We start from the raw sequence: 19,316 nt of genomic DNA, 5'->3' as shown, positions 1-19,316 counted from the left end.
AACTCTGAACAGGCAGATGTCCTAAGGCTTGAGGCTTCATGAACATAGAAGTCATCTACGATTGAATATTTTAGAGAGCCCTTTAAAACTACATGGACCCTAACATCAGAATACTGTACGATTGGGTCAAATTCACATGAACTCAGCTTTGGCATTCTAGTATGTCCCAAAGTATTCTGAAGTCTCCACTCTATTTTGCCATGTATGCTGATGCTCCCTTGCAGAATGTATTTTATTCATAGAAAGCCATTTTCCTCCCTATTGTGTCTTTACAGCCAGACTTCATAAAGAACAGCACTTCCCTTGAGGCTTGGAGACATGGGAGATTCACGTAACAGTATTCATCAATGCAAAGTGCTGTCTAAAATGTAAGCCACTAAAAAATGCACTTTTAAAGATTCACATTATTTCAAAGTGTCCTTAGGCACTAAGTGTCTTGTAAAATGTCCAAAACCTAGTAAAGACCTGAACCTTATGTCAGGCTTTTCAATTACGGCTGACATGAACATGCATGCGTGCCACGCCTCGTCCTTGGAAGGATGACCCCCCCCCCCCCCCCCCCTGTTCTGGCTGAGTATGCAGTCTACCACTTGAGGTGCAACAGATCCCCCTCAAACTGTTGCATAAGATGGCTGTGTACTGTACAGGCCACCCCGATGGAGGCGTATCTGCTTTCAGGCAGGCTGTGTGCTGTCTCCGCCGCAGCTCCCATGATGGCGAGGTATGGGTCCCACAGTAAACCCCCTGTGACATGCTCCATGTCTTGTGATAAGGATGAGGCTAAGAGTGTAGGGTAAACCTTGGGTAGAATGATCTATGTGATGATCATATTCTGCTCTAGGTACATTCTAACAGTAGCATTAACATGTTTGCCAGCAGCAGTAGTAGGCCTACTGGTATCTGCTGGTTCAGTGAGATCTTTTAGTGTTAATTGAGAGTGTAAATCCGGACCTCTAGCCAGGCTAGTTAGGGAACACCACCTAAGAAAAGACCAGAACACTACTGGATAGCACATTAAATTAAATTAACGGTAATTCTCACCCCTGCTGGTAGAATACAGCCCATGCAAGGCACTCTGCAGTAATTGACAAAAAAGACTGCAGCCTGCACAGCCTTTTTCACAGTCATGTCTCCTCTATTCTGTTGAAATAAATAAATGAACAAATTCAATTAAATAAAACCTTAACGCTTGACTTAAAAGCCATTGCTGCTCAAAACACTATATTGTCATGGGGGCAATCGCTACGGTTGACTTATACAAAAACAAAAATATTTTGGAAATATAATGGGTTCTGTGAGGTTTTGTACATTATACAATCATCAATGACATCAACTGTAGTGATGCCAGACACAGAGAAATGCGGGTAGGATGCTCTGCTTACATTCGGTTTGGTTGTCAAAGTGCCAATACTAAAGCAGGTCTGGAGTCTCTGTTTCTATTCCACTCATTTGGTTAAGGCTCTCTGCCATAATTCTGAATTCACTTGTAAAAGCATGGACATCTTTCAAGACATGAATGGAAAATGGATCTTTTTGGATATTTTTACTACACTTACCACATTCATTTCCAACATTATTAATTGTGCAAACCTGAGCCAATTTACAGGGGAGAAGGGGAGACAGTCTTACTTGTTAATTGCACAGTAAACTTTTACTGATATTTACTGACAACTCTGTCCTTGACCTAAATATCCTTTCCTTACACAATAGTGTGATCTTTTAAGGTCAAGTAAACAGCTAATTATGGACACTGAAATGAAAACTAAGGAGAATTAAAAAGGACGCCTGATCCTATCTGATTCCTTTAAGAAATCAAGATGTAAGGTTTAAGCCTTGACCCTCTGTGCTAATCTCCACTCACATTACCTCCCACTTTCTAAATCACAGCTCATCTCGACATCACTAGTCTTTCCTTTGTTCCCTCAAAGATGTCAGGTAGCACAGCAGATAAAAAAAACAGTGTAAAGCAGACAGAGAAAGCCCTTAAGCCAGGCACCATGACACACTGGTTATCTTTTCGAAGGCAAGAAGTCTTGAAAACCATGTAAATTATAAGCCACATGGCCTTGAGTGCAGAGTGTAAGAAGATTGGACCGTTTAATTGAAGTAAACATTTATTCCATCAAAATCACATACATATTTACACAAAAAATCTCAGTACACACCCACACATACATAAGATTACTGCCCATTCAAAAAAAAAAAAAAAAAAAGATCATAGTCTATGGAGCAACTGGCCCTCCATTCCCTCCTCAATTTCGGAATACAGTGCAAAAAAAAAAAGTTCAGTTCACTGCGACTTTTGAGGTCAACCCCAGTGTACTTGGACAATGCTAATGCCACTTCGGTACTATCTACGAGACGCTGAAAAAAGAGAGAGCGAGAGAGAGGTGCGCACTGAAGACATTCAAAGACATCAGCAGGGAGCAGAGAGGGACAGAGAAGAGGACGCACCAGAGCACGTGGCTCGGCAAGCCAGGGACTTTAAAGCTGAACACTCCCCTCTCCCACACCCTTATCAGCAGCTGTGACTTAGCTAGTCAAAATGGCTTTCAAATGCACCTTAGAATTCATGAACCACACCAAAAATATAATAAAAGCACATGCTTGGGTCATTCCCTACAAACCACACCCAGATCACTTTGCCAATAAGTCTTTAATTGCTAACCAGTCTTTATTGCAGAATAAAGCCTTTATTTTAGCTGGTCATCTTCCCACTGCTCAAATTTGTCAACGCTGCACTCCCCTGATTGGAGACGGCTCACGGAGTTGAAAAAGTACGAGGTAGAGAAGCTCATCCAGCACTCGCTGTGACCAGCCCTGTGCTCTGTGCTACAGCCCGAGAGAGGCCTCTCCAGACGGGCTTGACAATCACAGCAGCTCCTTTGTGACGGCATTTTGACCTTCTCTTCTCGATCACAAGCATCATCACCACAGAAGCCACTGACAAGAGATGTGGTCAACTGAAGTATAGAACATTAAGAGACCCTGCTTCGCAGCCATGACTACATCAACCAGACCTCTGACAGGGTATTGGGGGAGGGGGGGTGCCACACTCAAGCCCCCAGATGAAAACATTTAGCAGGGAGTAGGGGAGGTGTGTGCATGGTGGTGTGTGTGTTTGCAAATGTTTGCAGGTGGGTGTTGAAGAGGTGGCAGGTACCTCTCTTCAGGACTAAAACCATTGATTGAACAGAGAGTGTCTCTCGTGCTGCAAAGCATCCTGGGATATGGGCTCTGGAAACAATCTCCGTACAAAGTAGGGCACTGAAACCTGAGAGATGGCCACAGCACATAAGCATCGGGGAAAGAAGGGACTGACTGGGGTCGTTAGTGTGTGCTGTGAGTGTGTGCTGTGAGTGTGAGTGTGTGTGTGTGTGTGTGTGCGGGTGTGCATGCATGCATGCATCACACTGCGAATACACAGGACAGAGGACCAGAAGCAGAGTAATATGGCAGGTCAGTGCCTGCATCGCTCCACAGTGCAATGTTTTCTCCGTTTAAAAAGTTCAATAGTATTTACATCATTCACACAGCAATCGATCTCAAGCACACAGGTAAGGCGTCGGGTGCGTCTCTTAAGGGCTTCAAATTCATTAATGCACTCGGCACAAAAAAACAAAAACAGAATCAAAAACAGGAGAAATGGCCAAACAGCAGTTCTCATAAATACATTAACTGCATAACACTGTCATGAGAAGAAGTATAATCTGTATAATAATAATAATAATAACAACAATAACAACAACACATTTTCCAGTCCCTTACTGTCCAGCATAGAGAAGTGTGATGTAATTTTTTGTGTGTGTGCTCAGAGAGGACTGAAGAGGAGCTGAATGTCTGACGCTAGCCTAATCCCCTTCCTGTTCCCCCTGCAGGTGGGGTGGAGAGGGGAGGGGAGCCCTACAGCACTGGGAGGGGAAGAGGGCGGGGCTGTTGTGTTTGTGGGATTGGGTGGGGGTAGAGGGGGGCAGTAATATCCACTGACAATGTTTCTGTAGCTGTGTCACCCAACAGAAGCCAGCAACTATCAGGACATCTAGGAATCACAAACTAATATATATATATATATATATATAGCTCTCTCTGAAAAAGACCTCTGTCCCTTCTCACTTAATAAAAGAGTGGTGGATGGGTGCGTGTGTGCGTGTGTGTGCACGTGTGTCTGGATGAGTGGGGGGCTGGTGGGGGGGGGGGGATCAGGGCATTTAAAGAAGCAGAAAATTCGGTCAATCCTAAACATTTGTAACCTTGCATAATTCCATATTTGTTTGTACTATGTAGTAATGCGCTGCGTTTGAGCATGTACTTCATACGCGCACAACCAGCCATGAAAAAGAGATGGCATAAGAGAATGCAAGTTTCATGACAGATACATATATGAGAGTCTCTCTGGTTGGTTTTCGTGACGTATGATGCCCACTATCCCACGTCATCCACGTGTGAGCCAGCGACACCAGCAGCAGCAGCAGGGCCATCCTCATGGTTTGAGAGTAGAGGTCACTGCAGACGGGAGGGTGAGGTGGCAGTGGACACGTGCTTGAACAGCTAGAGTCCTCGGTGAGTAATACAGGCACACACGCTCTCTCTCTCTCTCTCTTTTTTTTTTTTTCTCTCTCTCTCTCTCTCTCTCTCTGACGCCTTACGTTACAGCTGGGGTCTTTTTCTGGGTGGAGGGTGAGGGTGGGGGGATGGGGTTGTGGGGCAGAGTCTTGTGCTTGGCTTGAGTGTTCACTTAGGGAAGGTAGTTTTTTATTTATTTATTTATTTTTCTCCTGTTGGCTCCTGAAACTCCTCGGCCTGTGGTGGATCCGTCCTGCCTGTGGCGAGGGAGGGCAGAGAGGGCAGTGGCGGTGGCGTTGGCGGCGGCGGGGTGTTCCGGAAGGCTGAAGTCGGAGGTTCAGTCGCCCAGAATTTCCTTAACGAAGCTGGCCACGTCTGTGTCTTTGGAGTCGTGCAGGGTGAAAAAGGGATGAGTCTGTGACGGGACATGACAGAGTGAGTCAGACAGGGTGCAAGAGGGGGGGGGGGGCCTTCACAGAGCTCACGTGTAAGGGCATGCCTGCCAGTACACGCATCACACACAAACACACTCAAGGCAGTGGTCACCACTTAGTGCGGTCTGTCCTCTTGTGGACATTTACAATACATCATTGAAAACCCTAAAGCAAACAAATAGCGCTCAGCAACAACTTATGTGTTTAAGAAATTATAACGGATTGAAATGGAAAAATCAACAGCAACCAACCATTAGATCTGAGTAGGCTGGCCTCTCTTTAGAATTTTTCTTTAGGCTGCAATGACAAAACAAGGATTAAAAATGAACATAGTCACAAATAAATATTGCAAAAGCATTTACTCCTGTTCTTTGAGAGGAATAGAAACCTTATGAGCGTTTTCAAACTGTATGAAAACTGACTGCAACAATAACAACTTCAGAATAATTGGACACATTCTGTAGTTTTTAAAATATGAAGAAAATCTTTTTTCTGAACATGGGATAAATATGGACAACTGTGGACCCAAAGCGGAGGCGGATCTAAAGGCCAATTGTGACTCCTAATGGCCAAACAATGCTACAGCTTTCAGAGCAGGAAAAGGAGGAGGAGAGAGAGAGGGGGGGGGATTAGAGGAGAGAGAGGGAAGGGTGAGAGGAAAAGAGGAGTAATGGATTGGGGATCTCACCACTTCGAGGTGAAGTCCACAAACTCTGGGGAGAAGCGGTCAGGTGGGAGCTGGGGGGACGGCTCGTCCACCACCTGCTTGAGCTGCTGGAACGGAGTGCCCCACGACTCGTACGGGAAGCGTAGGATGGCCATCTCAATCTAGTAGACACACACACACACACACACACACACACACACACACACACACACACACACACACACACACACACACACACACACACACACACACAAAAAAAATAGGTCAGTATCATTTTTGAATGATAAAACTTTCTTATGATATGATTATGAATGATAAACCAAACATTCTTATTAGAACAAGTAACTGCAACGGTTTCATCATCCAGTCGTTTACGGCCGTGTTTACAGCTGTGTTCTTATTTATTCTAGGATTGTTAACCTAGAGTAGCTCCTGTTCTCCCAACAGATAAATATATTAATATACTATATTATACAAATATTTACAAACAAGAACAGTTCCTATAAAGACATAAAAACAGGGCGGAACAAATACTAACCAAGGTAATCCCTAAACTCCAGATGTCTGACTTGACACTGTAGCCCTTCTGGTTGAGCTCTGGGTTTATCCTCTCCGGCTAAAACAAGGGAACAACACACGGTTACACACACACACACACGGTTACACACACACACACACACACACACACACACACACACACACACACACACACACACCTTTGTCTTTCTGCAAAAACTGATGTATCTGTCGTTTCAGCGGGCATCTTGCTGTGTATGGTAATCGTGCTATGATCCTAACCAATACACAGAGTGCCTGGGAATTTTGAAAAGTACTAATTTTCTCATAAATGCAGTACAGTTGTCCCCAAAGGCAGAATAGAGGCTCACCGCCATGTAAGGTTTGCAGCCAGCGTCCATGGTCTTTGCCACAGAGTCCACCAAATAGCCACTGATTCCAAAGTCGCACATCTTCACCTGACCTTGAGTGTTAATGAGGACGTTGGAAGGCTTGACATCTGCAGGGTGTAAAAGCAGTGCACACGTGCACACACACACACACACACACACACAATTGAGCATGACACTGCAGAGAGCTGTAAGAATTGGCCTTATTACAGAGGAACTGATCTCCAGCAATACTAGCAAAGAAAAAAAATCTTCTTTAGGCGTCAGACACCTAGCACAATCTGGGACGGATGTCATATTGGTAGGTATTTCACAAAAACAAAATATATTCACACAGAAAAAATGATTCTTAGTAGTCACTAAACATTAAGTAAATGCTGCCGACCTTACACCGCAAATAGTGCCAATGTACAGCACACATACATTTGGTCAACCAAATCTATCTTTGCAGGGCCAGGATACATGGCCCATTTGTCTCAACAAACAGTCCCGTCACTGTGCCTCTCGTTACCTCTGTGGATCACCGACAGGTGGCTATGCAGATGTTCCAGGGCTTTGACAATCTGTACACACAGAGAGAGAGAGAGAGAGAGAGAGGGAGGAAGAGAAGGGGGGAATGAGAGGGAGTTAGAGAGAGAGGGTGAGAAAGAGGAGGAGAGAAAGATCAGAGAGGAAACGGTAGCTCCGGTACTAACAGCTGTTCATGACTAAACAGTGAGTCACTTCTGAGAGACTTCTCCAAAGATCTGATAGAGGCCTGTGACTCACACCGATCCAAAATGGGCATTGTTCGGCTAGGCCTATTTTTATCCATGATTACCAAAAACTATTCAGCGCAGCTACAAAGCACAAGCACTTGGAAAAGGGTGATTAATGTTCAATATAACATCAGAAAACTACTCAAAAGTTACTCATTCATGCAAAACACTAAATCCCTGAAAACCAGCTACTGATAAAAATGAGTAGAGAAAATGTTACCGAAACAGTGATCTTTCCTAAAATGTCCTCTGGGATGGTGGATCCCTTGTCTGTAACCTTGACGTAGAATTTGTCCAAAGACATGTCCAATAATTCCATGCAGATCCAGACATCACCCTGGCAACACACACAAGAGGTTAGGAAAACAAATCAAAAAAAAAAAGAAAAAGAGCAGTGATGTTAAAGTAACCAAGTGGGCTGATTCAGTTTATGAGGCTGATGGTACTGCTTGCTTGTGCTAGTCTGTACCCAATAATACACGCACGCTTTGCTGAGAAGGCCTGAGCTTGTTTGCGGAGGTGCATACCTCTCTGAAGAGGGCTCCGTAAAAGGTAACCGTGTACAAACAGTCCACTGTTCTCATGGAGATGTCCAGGTCCATCAGCAGCCGCTTCTGCTCCTGTGAGTTCACCGTGGCTCGAATACGCTGGGGGGGGGTTAGCAAATACAAAACACTCTCAAGTCAGGAGGACAGCCACAGCACCCTGTGGGAAACTACAAACCAGTGTCGCCTTCAGTGTTATCGTAAGTGGAAAACACTTTTCTTCCAAGAACAAAACAAAGCACAAAAATAAATAAATATCTGTGTCTGACTACTGGTTCCTGAGGCCCGTGGGAATATACCTCACGTTGTTTCAATGTCGAGAAAGCCTGACCTTCTGCAAATCTAAAATCAGGATTGAGGGCCAACTTGTAATTTAAATGTTGACACGGCCCACGAGTGCTTGAGTTGAAGCGGACCGCTGGCTAGCTAGCTGGACTTACTCACCTTCACAGCCATGATGAGGCCGGTGGGAACGTGCCTCATCTTGTCCACCACTCCATAGGCTCCTCGGCCCAGCTCCGAGATCTGCTCCAGATCATCGGCCTTCACCACCACGTTCTGACCAGGCCATATCGCCATGGAAGACACACGCCAGAGAGGAGAACACAAGAGTTTAGACCAACCACACGCAGAGCAAGGAGGTCTATACCTGATATGTCGCTCATGCGCATGCAAGAAACATCTGGGGAAACAGGCGTGAGAAATGGGTGTGAGGGGGACAGGGAGGGGAAACTAAAAGCCAATTTCGATGGAAAAGTAAATGTATGAAAGGAAACCCTGTCCAAACAAGCACAAGTGATGAGGTCAAGTCAAGTCAAATGTATTTATAAGGTAGGGCTATGCTTCCCATGATGTTCAATCAAGGCATCCAAACAAGGCAAGATCCCTTGCTAAAGAGGGCACCATACCTTCTCACCAATGGTCACTTCGGCCTTGGAGTCAAGATCTCTGGGGGGTCTGGGGAGGAAGCAGAACGAATGACATGCAGACGTTACCATACCATTCACAGTAGGGATTCCACCGTCACATACCACTGCCACGCCATAAGTGATGACTATTAATCACCACTGTACTGGAGGCAACTCCTGAATGGGAATCTGAGCTTACTGGATAGACAGGCTTGTGACGCTGCCCACATGAGCCACTGATTACTTACGCTGGTGTTGGTTCCGGCTGCTTAAACACATCCTCATTGATCTTGAGATCTGGCTTCTTCTTTTTCCCTGCAACAAAGTTAAGAACAGGCTGTCAGCATCTCTGATGCTGGAATTAAAAACATCTGAGCAACGAAATCCCAGTTGAGTGCCAAAAAGGGTGGCTAATGATGGTTGCGCAGAACATGGAAATATTTCAGCCGAAGGAAGGGAAATGACACAGCAGATCTGGTCAAAGTTCTCCAGAAAATGCCTATTTTTATGACCCAGCTCTTACACAAGCTTTCATGACTCGGCAAGAAGAAAAAGGAAACAAAATTCAAATTTTGTGTTGCTCAATATGGCAGATGCACATCCAGGAACAGACACTACAGGTTTCACTGGAAAGGTCAACTCTTGGTATGCCAGGGTATTCCTGGAAACACAGAACTATGCAGGGTTTTTCCTGCATAGAGAACATTTGGGCGCGCGCCTAAGCCGCTTTCCCGAGCGCCTACAACAAATCCCGAGCGCCTAAGACACCAAAAAAAGTCCGCGATAAAAAATAAATAAAAAAAAGCTGTCATTCATGGCGCAATTCAGCTTAATGGTGTTTTGAGCCCTCACCGTCGACTTCAAGGCAGCAGCTTGTCCCACCTCCCACCCCCTGAGCCAATCATTGAAAAGAGGCTGCTCCAAGCTTGCCAGTTTAGAGAATACTTGGTTTGAATTTGAGATTTGAGCAAGCAACTTAATGTAGCTAGCTTTTAGCTGTTTTAAACCAAGGCACTTCAAAAATGTTGTTTACAACCTGCTTACAAATCTGGTTAAAGCCACTAGTGAAGGTGTTTTAGAATAATATTAATGCCATATACAATAACTGACTTTATGTTAACACCACTAATTAATGTTAGCTGTCTAATTATTTAGCGCAATGCTAGCATGCATCTACCGTAATTTGATTTTTAACCAAGGTAGCCTATTGTACTGCAAAATATTGATCGCGACCTGTTTACAAATCTGGTAAAAAAATAAAGGTGACCTGTTATTTATAGATATGAATTATTTCGCTCAGGTGGTGGGATGCGCCTTCATCACGCGTGCAATGCATGTTCGAATATGGTCTCAATAGTATGTTTCAAGTATAGGCTACAGCCGAAACCTCGTTCTGTTTTGATCAATAGTAATCGAGTTGATAAGCGTGTCTTCTTGTCTGAACAATACGCAACTTTGAGGTGCGCGAATGGACAGAGCGGCCAACTGCCAATCACTCAACTTGCGTATGGATCCTGACTTCATCAGTTGGCGGTGATTTTGAGCATAACATTCCATTTTCAGTATTCATGGCTTTCAATGTATTACAATATCTGCTATGTTGAGGACCTACACAGGTGTAGGCTATTATTTGATTTGTTTACCCGTTTGAACGAGTACCAGTAGACCGCGGGTCCTCGGGAGAGGCAGACAACCGCATTGGTTTATCAATGAAAGCTCAGCTCGTTCGGAGGAGAGCGGATATATTTGTGTTGCATCTCGAATTAATATTATCATTGATAAACCGGTGCGGTTGTAAACTGTCGTTCCGCTGCGAGGGCCAGCCCGACGTGCACGAATACACCTGTACAAATGCAAATGAAATGTCCACTCAAAATGCTGACAAAAGTTTGATTTCCAACGCAGCCTCCATCGGTGGGCCAATAGAAGTTAAACACACTATTAAACATATTTGTGGACAGTTTTAATAATAAAAACAAAAATAATGGTATGTAGGTTTGTATAATAAAAATGAATAGTAATAATAGATAAACATGATTTTCATAATTTGTGTGTTCCATTTCTGACCACTGGTTAGTTCTAGATTCTATTGATATACATTTCAGTAGTTTGCATATATATGTAAAGAGGTAAACCTTAATAATCTTTGAACCATACATGATAGCACCATGGGGCTTGGACTATTGTCAATCTATTTGAATCTAAAGTGGAAGCAAAATGATTTCCTGAAGCATATCCTCATTATTTATGAAATGGTAAAATGTAAGCTACCAGGTGACATGGTAACACAGACTGATTTTTTTTGGAGCACCGAAGACCCATTTTGACCCAGGAAAAACCCTGCTATGTGAAAACTGCATGTGAATGTTTTCTTTGTATGTATCCCATTACTACTACTGGTTCAGCTTTTGTATGAGAATAGAGAGGCCTAGATAAAATGCAACATTGTTGAGTGCCCTTCCTCTGTGAGTGCATAATGGGCTTGTCGCAGACAACATTTACAAGGGTTGGCTGTTTGCGTGCTGTGTCAACAGACTAACGCCTGAAAATAAGCAACCACAAATATAGCACTCCTGCTGGCTGGCTACAAAATATATAGCTCGGCCCATCCCCATGTGTCTCAATGACAAAATAGTCCATTTTCCATGTCACTTTTGTCATCCAAGTGGTCTTTTCATCTATGCTATTTAATTTGTCCCAATGCTGATATCTGCCCATTTATTTTATTTTCCCAGAGAATTTAGTTTTTGAAACGTTATTCTATTTTGAGATGGTGTGGATACACATGGGAAGGGCGTGATTGACAGCCCTGGAAGAGACAGGTTGCAGACGTGTATTTTTGTTACTTTATGCTTATGGCATGTGAAGAATAAGAACAAATGAATCATTTCAGAATTATGTCATTGTGCTTAAAACTTTTCACAGTTAGACAAAAAATGACTTACTATACAAACACACAGTTTGACATTATAAATATGAACTGAAGTTTGTCTCACATGCTTATGCCCTCACTTTGGCAGTTAATAGGGGGAGAAATGTGAAAAAATATTATTAAAAAAAAAATCAGAAGTCTCAGCCCTTTAATACATTGCAATTCATGAACTCGGCAAAGCCCCTTTTACACGCAAATCAAAATTAATATTAATACCCACTATAATACACCAACTATAGATAAGTGTCATCTTTCTACTCAGCTGATGAGCTAAAACCAATCAAAACAGTCCATTGCTATGTGTAGCCGTAGCAGTGTTAATTTTGGCAGCTATTTTAGATTTAGTCTTAGTCTTTAGACGAAAATGCATATTAGTTTTAGTCACTTTTAGTCATTTTTATCCTCCTTAGTTTTAGTCTAGTTTTCGTCGACGAAAACTCAGAACATTTTAGTCTAGTTTTAGTCGACGAAGTCTAATTACATTTTAGTCTAGTTTTAGTCACATTTAAAAGTCCATCTTATAGCCACATTAAACTCCTTTCCTTCCCTTCCCAGGCCCGGGGACCCCTTGTGTTGTGTCTACAACTGCATAATAGTCAAGCTTGCAGTACTTAAACTGTGGATGCAATTAGTCTCTAAGATACAGATCTCCTAGTATATGCCTACAGCTGAATTCCAATTAATTCAATGTGAATAATAATTTTAAGGCAATACTTAATTAACAGTATTATCATTAAAATATAAGAGAATATCAAGTCTAGATTTTGAAGATTCAAATGATTTGATAACACAATACAACTACTATGCCTACCTGGTCTTAGTTAAATCAACCACATATCCTCCATATGAATTGCTGTGCAATCTGATAACCAACATATTTAGCTAGACAGATAGTTTGAGAGTTGAAAGTAATGCCAATGATAATTGAGCAACAATTGCATAAATAGACAAGGATATGTAAACCAATCACGTATTCATTTATTTTTTCTTGATTAATGTCATGCGTGGCCTGTCATATAGTCCATTCTGCAATGCGTTTACTAGCTAGTTATCGATAGCTAGTATAACTTAGCTATGCTACCTCATAGTTAGCTAACGTTAGCTAGCTAAACGTTTTGGAACTCATTTGCCAAGCCAAACGGGAGGTTTCAATCGAAAATGACTAGCTAGTTGTACAAGCTGACACAACATATACACTCGACTGCCCTTTTGAAGTTAACTTAACGTTGGCTAATATATTCTAATAACTAGTTAACATTAGCTAATTATCATTGACAGTTACTAGCTCATTTACCTTGGCATAAATGGCAGGGTTGTCTTGTGCGCTTTCAGGTGCCTCTTGTTCTGTTCTTCCCACCTATTTTGAAGCCACAAGGTTTCTCTCCGGTTATTGCGGTGCATTGCATTGTGTTTTATTTTCTGTGAAGTTACAATTAAAGACTGTCCAGATATATATTCTTATTTTCCTTCCAGTACCGAGTGCTTGAACTTCAGCCATCATAACGTTTGTTAGGGCGTCACTCAGGGAGTGGAGGAGGGATAGATACAGGACCGGGCAACCTTCAACCAATGATGTGCATACAAGTTTAGAAAAAAAAAACAATTGTGACTTAGTCAACCACCAACATTTTCGTCTCGTCTCGTCTCGTCAACGAAAGTTAAAATAGATTTAGTCATAGTTTTTATTTATAAAGATCCGTTTTCGTCACGTCTTAGTCTCGTTTTAGTCATGGGAAAAAGGTCGTTAACGAATATTTTTCGTCATAGTTTTCGTCAACGAAATTAACACTGAGCCGTAGCCTGTGCTGCATATGCAAACTACCTCTAAATTAGTTTTGAAGGGTTTGCAGAGTGACAGGAAAGTGACCTAATGGGATGAATCTATGATCTGCTGGGCCTGGGTTGGTCTGGGGAGATGTACGTCATGGTTTACACCTTCATAAACAAGTATGCTACTAACACATGTTGTGAAAACCCCATGTGGCTAGCGAGTTTGTCACATCAACAATGAGAGGTTTGTAATATCAGCCTGTGTGCCCAGTTAACAGATAAGTTAGTTCACAGCTCAGGCTACCATGTCTTTTGCAGCCCAAGAAGCTAATGTTAGCTGCTTTCTGTAACATTACCCGTTGCATGTGTCGGTTTCTAAATATTGCCATCTTTGTACACACTTGTACACGTTTTGTCTTTATCTTCCCATGTGCGTAGATAGAGGGGAGGGTCGGATCTGTGAATATATTATATGAGATCATCTAAAAATCTTCAATAAAACAAAATATTGTGTTGAGCTCACACATATTTGTTGTTTGTCACATGTAGTAGAACATTTTGTGCTGACAGGTAATGCTGGCCCTATATTTCAGACCTGTGGGAAACACTGGAGAAATTAGCTGAATTTGACCAAAAGTGTATGGGATTATAATCATAGACTGCACATTTAATTCCGGACACTTTAAATTTGTCTGATTGTCAACATTCCTACCAAGCTTCCTTCACTGCATGCAGAGATGGACTGGTCATAGTCTGTTTGTAACAACTACTAAACCTCCTTTCAACGTACAAATGTCTCGTTTTGATGGTGCTGAGAAAAAAACAAAGAATTTATTTGCTTTGCAGCTGTGAGTTAGAATATTCTAGACACTATCTAGACCAACATGGAATCATGGGAAGAGGAAACTAACAGCAGAATTCCAGACGTGGTATGTCAGTCTCCTGAATATATGTATTGTTCTTTGTTAGGGGTGGGGTGGGGTGGGGGGTTGTTTTGACTACTTGCCTCAGAAAGCCACACAAAAACTGTCAAAGTCTGAAAGTCTGTATTTACAAATAATTCTAGAAATTAAATCTCACAACATAGACTAAAATCAAATGGCAGTTAATACTGGGCAAAGGGGTAAGAGAACATTCGCTCCCCCTCCACCTATTCAGAAACAAGGGTTTGAAGAGAAGCTTTTATGCAAAGATTGGAAAACAATCCGTCATGTAAAATGACCTTCCTTTTCAGAGACGTTGGGCTCATACAATTCTTGTTTGCTGAAGGATTCTTTGCATGCCGACTCAAAATTCCAGTCCACACACACACACACACACACTCCCTACACAAACTCATCAGCAAGCCCAAAAGCCTTTGATAAGTGTGAACACGTCACGTCATGGTTTTCTCCCAAAAGCCTCACCTGAGCTGTGAAACCCGCACGTGCTTTCCTACATTGTATGTTTACAGGCACACATAGCCCTCAGCCAGGAGGCAGGTATGGTCCTCACAGTAGCTAAACGACTCAGAGGGGCGTGGGAACTGGCACACCACAGCCAAACAAGGCTGTTCCCTGAGACTAATGTGAGGAGGACCCAATGGAAGGCAGCCAAGCCATAAGCTCTCCTGGGGGCCCAGAGCAGACAGGGAAGACCCTTAAACTTGAACAAGTGGAGTGGAGAACAGGGTATCCCCAAACACCCCCACCCAATACTAGGGCTGGGTGGTATATTGAAAATATCGACATCTTCAATGCCTTTTTATACAAAGTATAAGAAATGGCCTTATCCGTGAGATCAAGTATGCGTTATATATATATATATATTTATATGCAGGTTACTATCTCTGTGCGTTTTAAACTGACCACATTTTAACAGGGAAGAACAGTGCATGCGCGCGCACACACACACACACACACACACACACACACACACACACACACCTCTGTAGCTACCAGGAGAAATGGGGGGCGGGGAATATTCTTTATCCAATCATGTTTCGTTCTCTGTGATCGGCTGGTCACCACACTGTGTTTGACTATAACATTGTTCTATTGCTACGAGGCGGACGTAATATATCGGAAACATCCACCTGTAAAAGCAAAAGTAATTCACTTAGCTGGGGCAGGTCTATGCGCCGAAACCACGGAGATCCTCCTAAATAAAAAATATTTTGGAAGTCTTTGATATAACTCAAGATATGAAGTGTGTGTAACTTTTTATTTTTATTTCAATTGAACGTAATGTGTGCAATGTGATGTGAATGTTTGATGTAACAACTAAATAAATTATACTTAATAAAGATACTTCAACATTATACTTTTTTTTAAGCCATATTACCTAGCCCAGACCCCAGCCCAGTAATCTTAAGGCACTTAGCCCTTTCTGTTACCCATTTGTCTGACTGAATGAGAATCACATGGCATGACAGGAGATGCGTAATACAGAGTTCTCTCAAGTGGAAACACTGCACTTCAGATACATATGGCGAGTGAGCCAGTGATCATGGACCATGAATCATCATTTCAAACGAAATTCCACTTAAAAACTGATGAAATGACTGAAGTTCCAGAGTAGGGGAAGAAAGTGCATCTGTTGTACCTGCGTAACATAAAACAGCATGCCCATGGCTACTGTTGTGAAAAAATGTCAATGTGAAAAATGTTCACTGCTGAACACTGCTGCTACACTTCGAAGTGCCTGCACACAATACGCACAATTTCCCATACAGGCCATATGACACAGCTTCAGATGAACTCAAAAGGCTTTGTTCTTACTGCAAGGTAAAGCGCTCAATTCGGATTTATTGCTCAGTTCCGATGTATCAGTTAGGCTGCTAGGATAATTCCAAAAATTTGGCCAATATCAGATTGTACTGTGAACTGGTCACGGTCCTAAACTGATTCGCAGGCGAAAAAGAACAATAACAAAGACGTCGCACACAGCACGCTGTCATACAGAAGAAAGCATGGAGGCCACCGAAGTCCACTGAAGTCAGCATTTACGGTTTAATTTAGAAGTTGATGTGCAAAGGAAACCAGCAAACTTGTGAGTAGCAGGAGAGCTGTTTTGCCGTGCACAAATGGAACATGCATTGTGTGCGCATTGACGCATTGTGTGCGCATCATCTTGACAGAGGCCTGAGCAAGACACATGGTGGGCCTGCCTACAGCTTTAAGATGTATGCTGTGTGTAAGCCTACAACTGTCTTATGTTATTCTTCTTTAAAATCCAGAATTGTGTTTCACAATTAGACTAGCTCCATCACAGCTGTCCTCCATGTTCTGATCAGAGGTGTGTAGACTACCTCCATAACAGCTGTCCTCCATGTTCTGATCAGAGTGTGTGTGTAGACTACCTCCATGTTTGTATTCAAAGAGTGACCCCTGCCAGCGCATTACCGTGACGAATGTCGAACTAGAGTGACGTTAAAGTTGCATAAATTCCGATATAACAGTTCAGACTGAGGTTGCATTGCAAAAAAAAAAATCAGACCCTGATTTAGGACCACATATGGAAGTGGCCCAAATCAAAATTGAAAAGATCAGATTCCATGTGATTTGTGCTGTTCACAACAGATCTGAGTCACATAAGAGAGGGGGGGGGGGGCACTTTTGCCTGCAGTGTGAATGTAGGAGGAACACAATAAAGCAGAGCATGACTCGTCAGATTTCAGCAGGTGACATATCAGGGCCTAGTCGGAAATAGTATCTGATTGAATGCCACTTATGATAACTCTTTGCACCAGAACCACTCCCTAAAAATGTAAAAGACTATCTTTGTTTTCCTCTTGGATTACTGAATGTCAAACAATTTCTGTGTGAGTGGGTGACAGTGGTAATTTTCATTAAAAACCCCATTATGACCACAACAGAGCATGCGCTAAGTCACTTAAAACAGGATGAAGTAAAAGGTTTTGTGCCTGTGTCCCGCAAAGAGATTTTGAGGCTCTGAAAGAGCATACACGATGAATGCAAACAGATACCACACCTTAGAGCCAAGCCATGAACAACACAAAAAGATCAGATTGTGAAACTGCAGACGCCATGCAGTGGTACGCCACGGAAAGCTGTTAACTCATAGCACCCGCATGTCCATACATGTGAAAGACGGACCGGGTTGTTCATGCCCACAGAGCTAAATCTAACCATGGCCAGAATACGCCTGCTACGAGAGGGCATTTTCCTTGGGTCTGACATTCACCTGCGAAGACCAAATTTAAACTTTCTAAAAGCAGAGATTTGTGAGAAGTCAGTAAGAATATAAATGCTTATGAAAAGTAATGGACCAAAAGTGATGTAAATGGACAATTTCTTGCATTTCATTTAAATACAGATATAACGATATGCGGCACGAGCCTACTTCCTAAGTTCATAATCTATAACGTTAGTTATAAAACACAGACGATCAATCAATCAAATCACAAAAGCTAGTGAGGGCAAATGTTGAAAAGGTCAGCTCTGAGAAATCTTCTTACACGACAGACATAGCTTGATATTCCAATTGCGGAAAGTATTGCAGGAATGCGAGGGAGTCGACGTCAGTGGGCTGCTATTTTCCTTTTTTCTCAGGGGTATTCCGTCATGTTCCGGTTACGGCAAGTATTTGGGAAATGTAGCTGTCTACAAATCGTTTTGAAAGTAGCTTGACAGCTAAGGTAGCTTGAGACAATACGTTCAGCTCTAAGTTAACCTGAAATCCAGTCAAAACTGTTCTTACTTGCCTTCATGCCCTTAAGAATGGATCACTTGCCGCTAAGAACGTTAACGTTACTGGTTTGCTAATACATGGCTAACTTTCTTATCTGCTAATGATAGCTAGCTAACGGTATACATTTAGCTGGCAAGTCATCACGTTGTTGTAGGTGATTTTTGGGGAATAGATAGCAATACATCTTAAAATGGCTCTATCCTGTAGGCCACCAACACCATACATGCGTCTACCTGATGGCTTCGACATATGCCCCACGCGAAATGTATGAAATTAGTTGATAATGAATTTAAGCATGCAGAATTTCACATAAGTGCCCGAATTAACCCCGGCTAACTATCTAGCTAATCTCCCAAGCTAGCTAACTTGCCACAAAGCTAACAGCAACTGACGGCAAAATGACAGGTAACAGTGTCCATACTGAAGCTGTGGACGTTCCACGCCAATTATCAGGGTGTGGGGGTGTCTCAGTAGTGTGTAATACACATAGACCAAGTTTACATTGTTTTCTGTAATCGCATGCTTCTATGTTTTTAGGCTGGACAACCCCGAACGCCAAGTTAGACACTTTGTCTCCTTGCTAACTAGCTAGCCAACTTGGCTATCAGGTTAGCTTGCTACACTTCAACTTCTGCTTGCAAAAGCAATTTAAGTGCTCTGCAAACAGGGATAAACGCAAAGGTAATGGACATGCACTCGGAAACTATGCATTTAAAAGTATCTTTCCTACAGTGATGCACATGTCAAATAAGCAAATCATAATGCACGATTATTCCAACTTTGTTAAAAGGCATGAAACTCTTACCTCGCTTCGGCAGAGACATTTCCCCTTTGCTGTGGTGGGGGGGATGGGAAGCACAAAAGACTTCGCTTTCTCCCTCCCTCACTCCATCTCCCCCTGTCGGACGCATCGAATGTAGTCCAGCTAAACTGCAAGTTCCCCCCCCTCCCCGCTGACAAATTCAGGCGAAGTGAGCTCTGATTTCACTGGTAGTCTTTTAGAAGACCCAGTGACGCTCCGAAATTGTGTTTATAAAGCTCGGAGCGTCATCAAATTTCAAACCTAGCCCATAACTTTCTGCAAATTCTCTACAGGGATAGCCATAAGTAGACTATCGACGGTACAAGTTATTAGGCAGATG

At 42.6% G+C, this 19,316-nt stretch overlaps 1 protein-coding gene across 1 annotated transcript; it reads right to left on the bottom strand.

Annotated features, from left to right (window-relative positions):
* Window positions 1–2,096: 2,096 nt before the first annotated feature.
* On the bottom strand, window positions 2,097–19,150 carry LOC105894965 (dual specificity mitogen-activated protein kinase kinase 6-like). The gene is made up of 12 exons (XM_012821525.3): window positions 18,980–19,150; window positions 9,029–9,095; window positions 8,781–8,829; window positions 8,317–8,430; window positions 7,855–7,974; window positions 7,548–7,664; window positions 7,081–7,132; window positions 6,552–6,679; window positions 6,203–6,280; window positions 5,686–5,825; window positions 5,249–5,294; window positions 2,097–4,978 (listed from the first exon to the last, which is right to left on the bottom strand). The coding sequence occupies exons 1-12, from the start codon at window positions 19,083–19,085 to the stop codon at window positions 4,901–4,903; spliced, it is 1,095 nt and encodes a 364-aa protein (XP_012676979.1). The 5' UTR covers window positions 19,086–19,150; the 3' UTR covers window positions 2,097–4,900.
* Window positions 19,151–19,316: the final 166 nt, after the last annotated feature.

Source organism: Clupea harengus, chromosome 1, assembly GCF_900700415.2.
Source record: "Clupea harengus chromosome 1, Ch_v2.0.2, whole genome shotgun sequence".
In the NCBI taxonomy this organism is placed as follows: domain Eukaryota; kingdom Metazoa; phylum Chordata; class Actinopteri; order Clupeiformes; family Clupeidae; genus Clupea; species Clupea harengus.
The sequence above is the reverse complement of the archived record's forward strand: the minus strand, read 5'-3'. Positions and strand labels throughout refer to the sequence as shown.

Coding starts and splice junctions, on each gene's coding strand:
- LOC105894965 (XM_012821525.3), bottom strand. CDS start 19,085: ATGCGTCCGACAGGGGGAGATGGAGTGAGGGAGGGAGAAAGCGAAGTC. Junction 7,665..7,854: donor ACGGAGCCCTCTTCAGAGAG/GTATGCACCTCC, acceptor GTGTGTTGCCAG/GGTGATGTCTGGATCTGCAT. Junction 5,826..6,202: donor GGAGTTTAGGGATTACCTTG/GTTAGTATTTGT, acceptor TGTGTCTACTAG/ATTGAGATGGCCATCCTACG.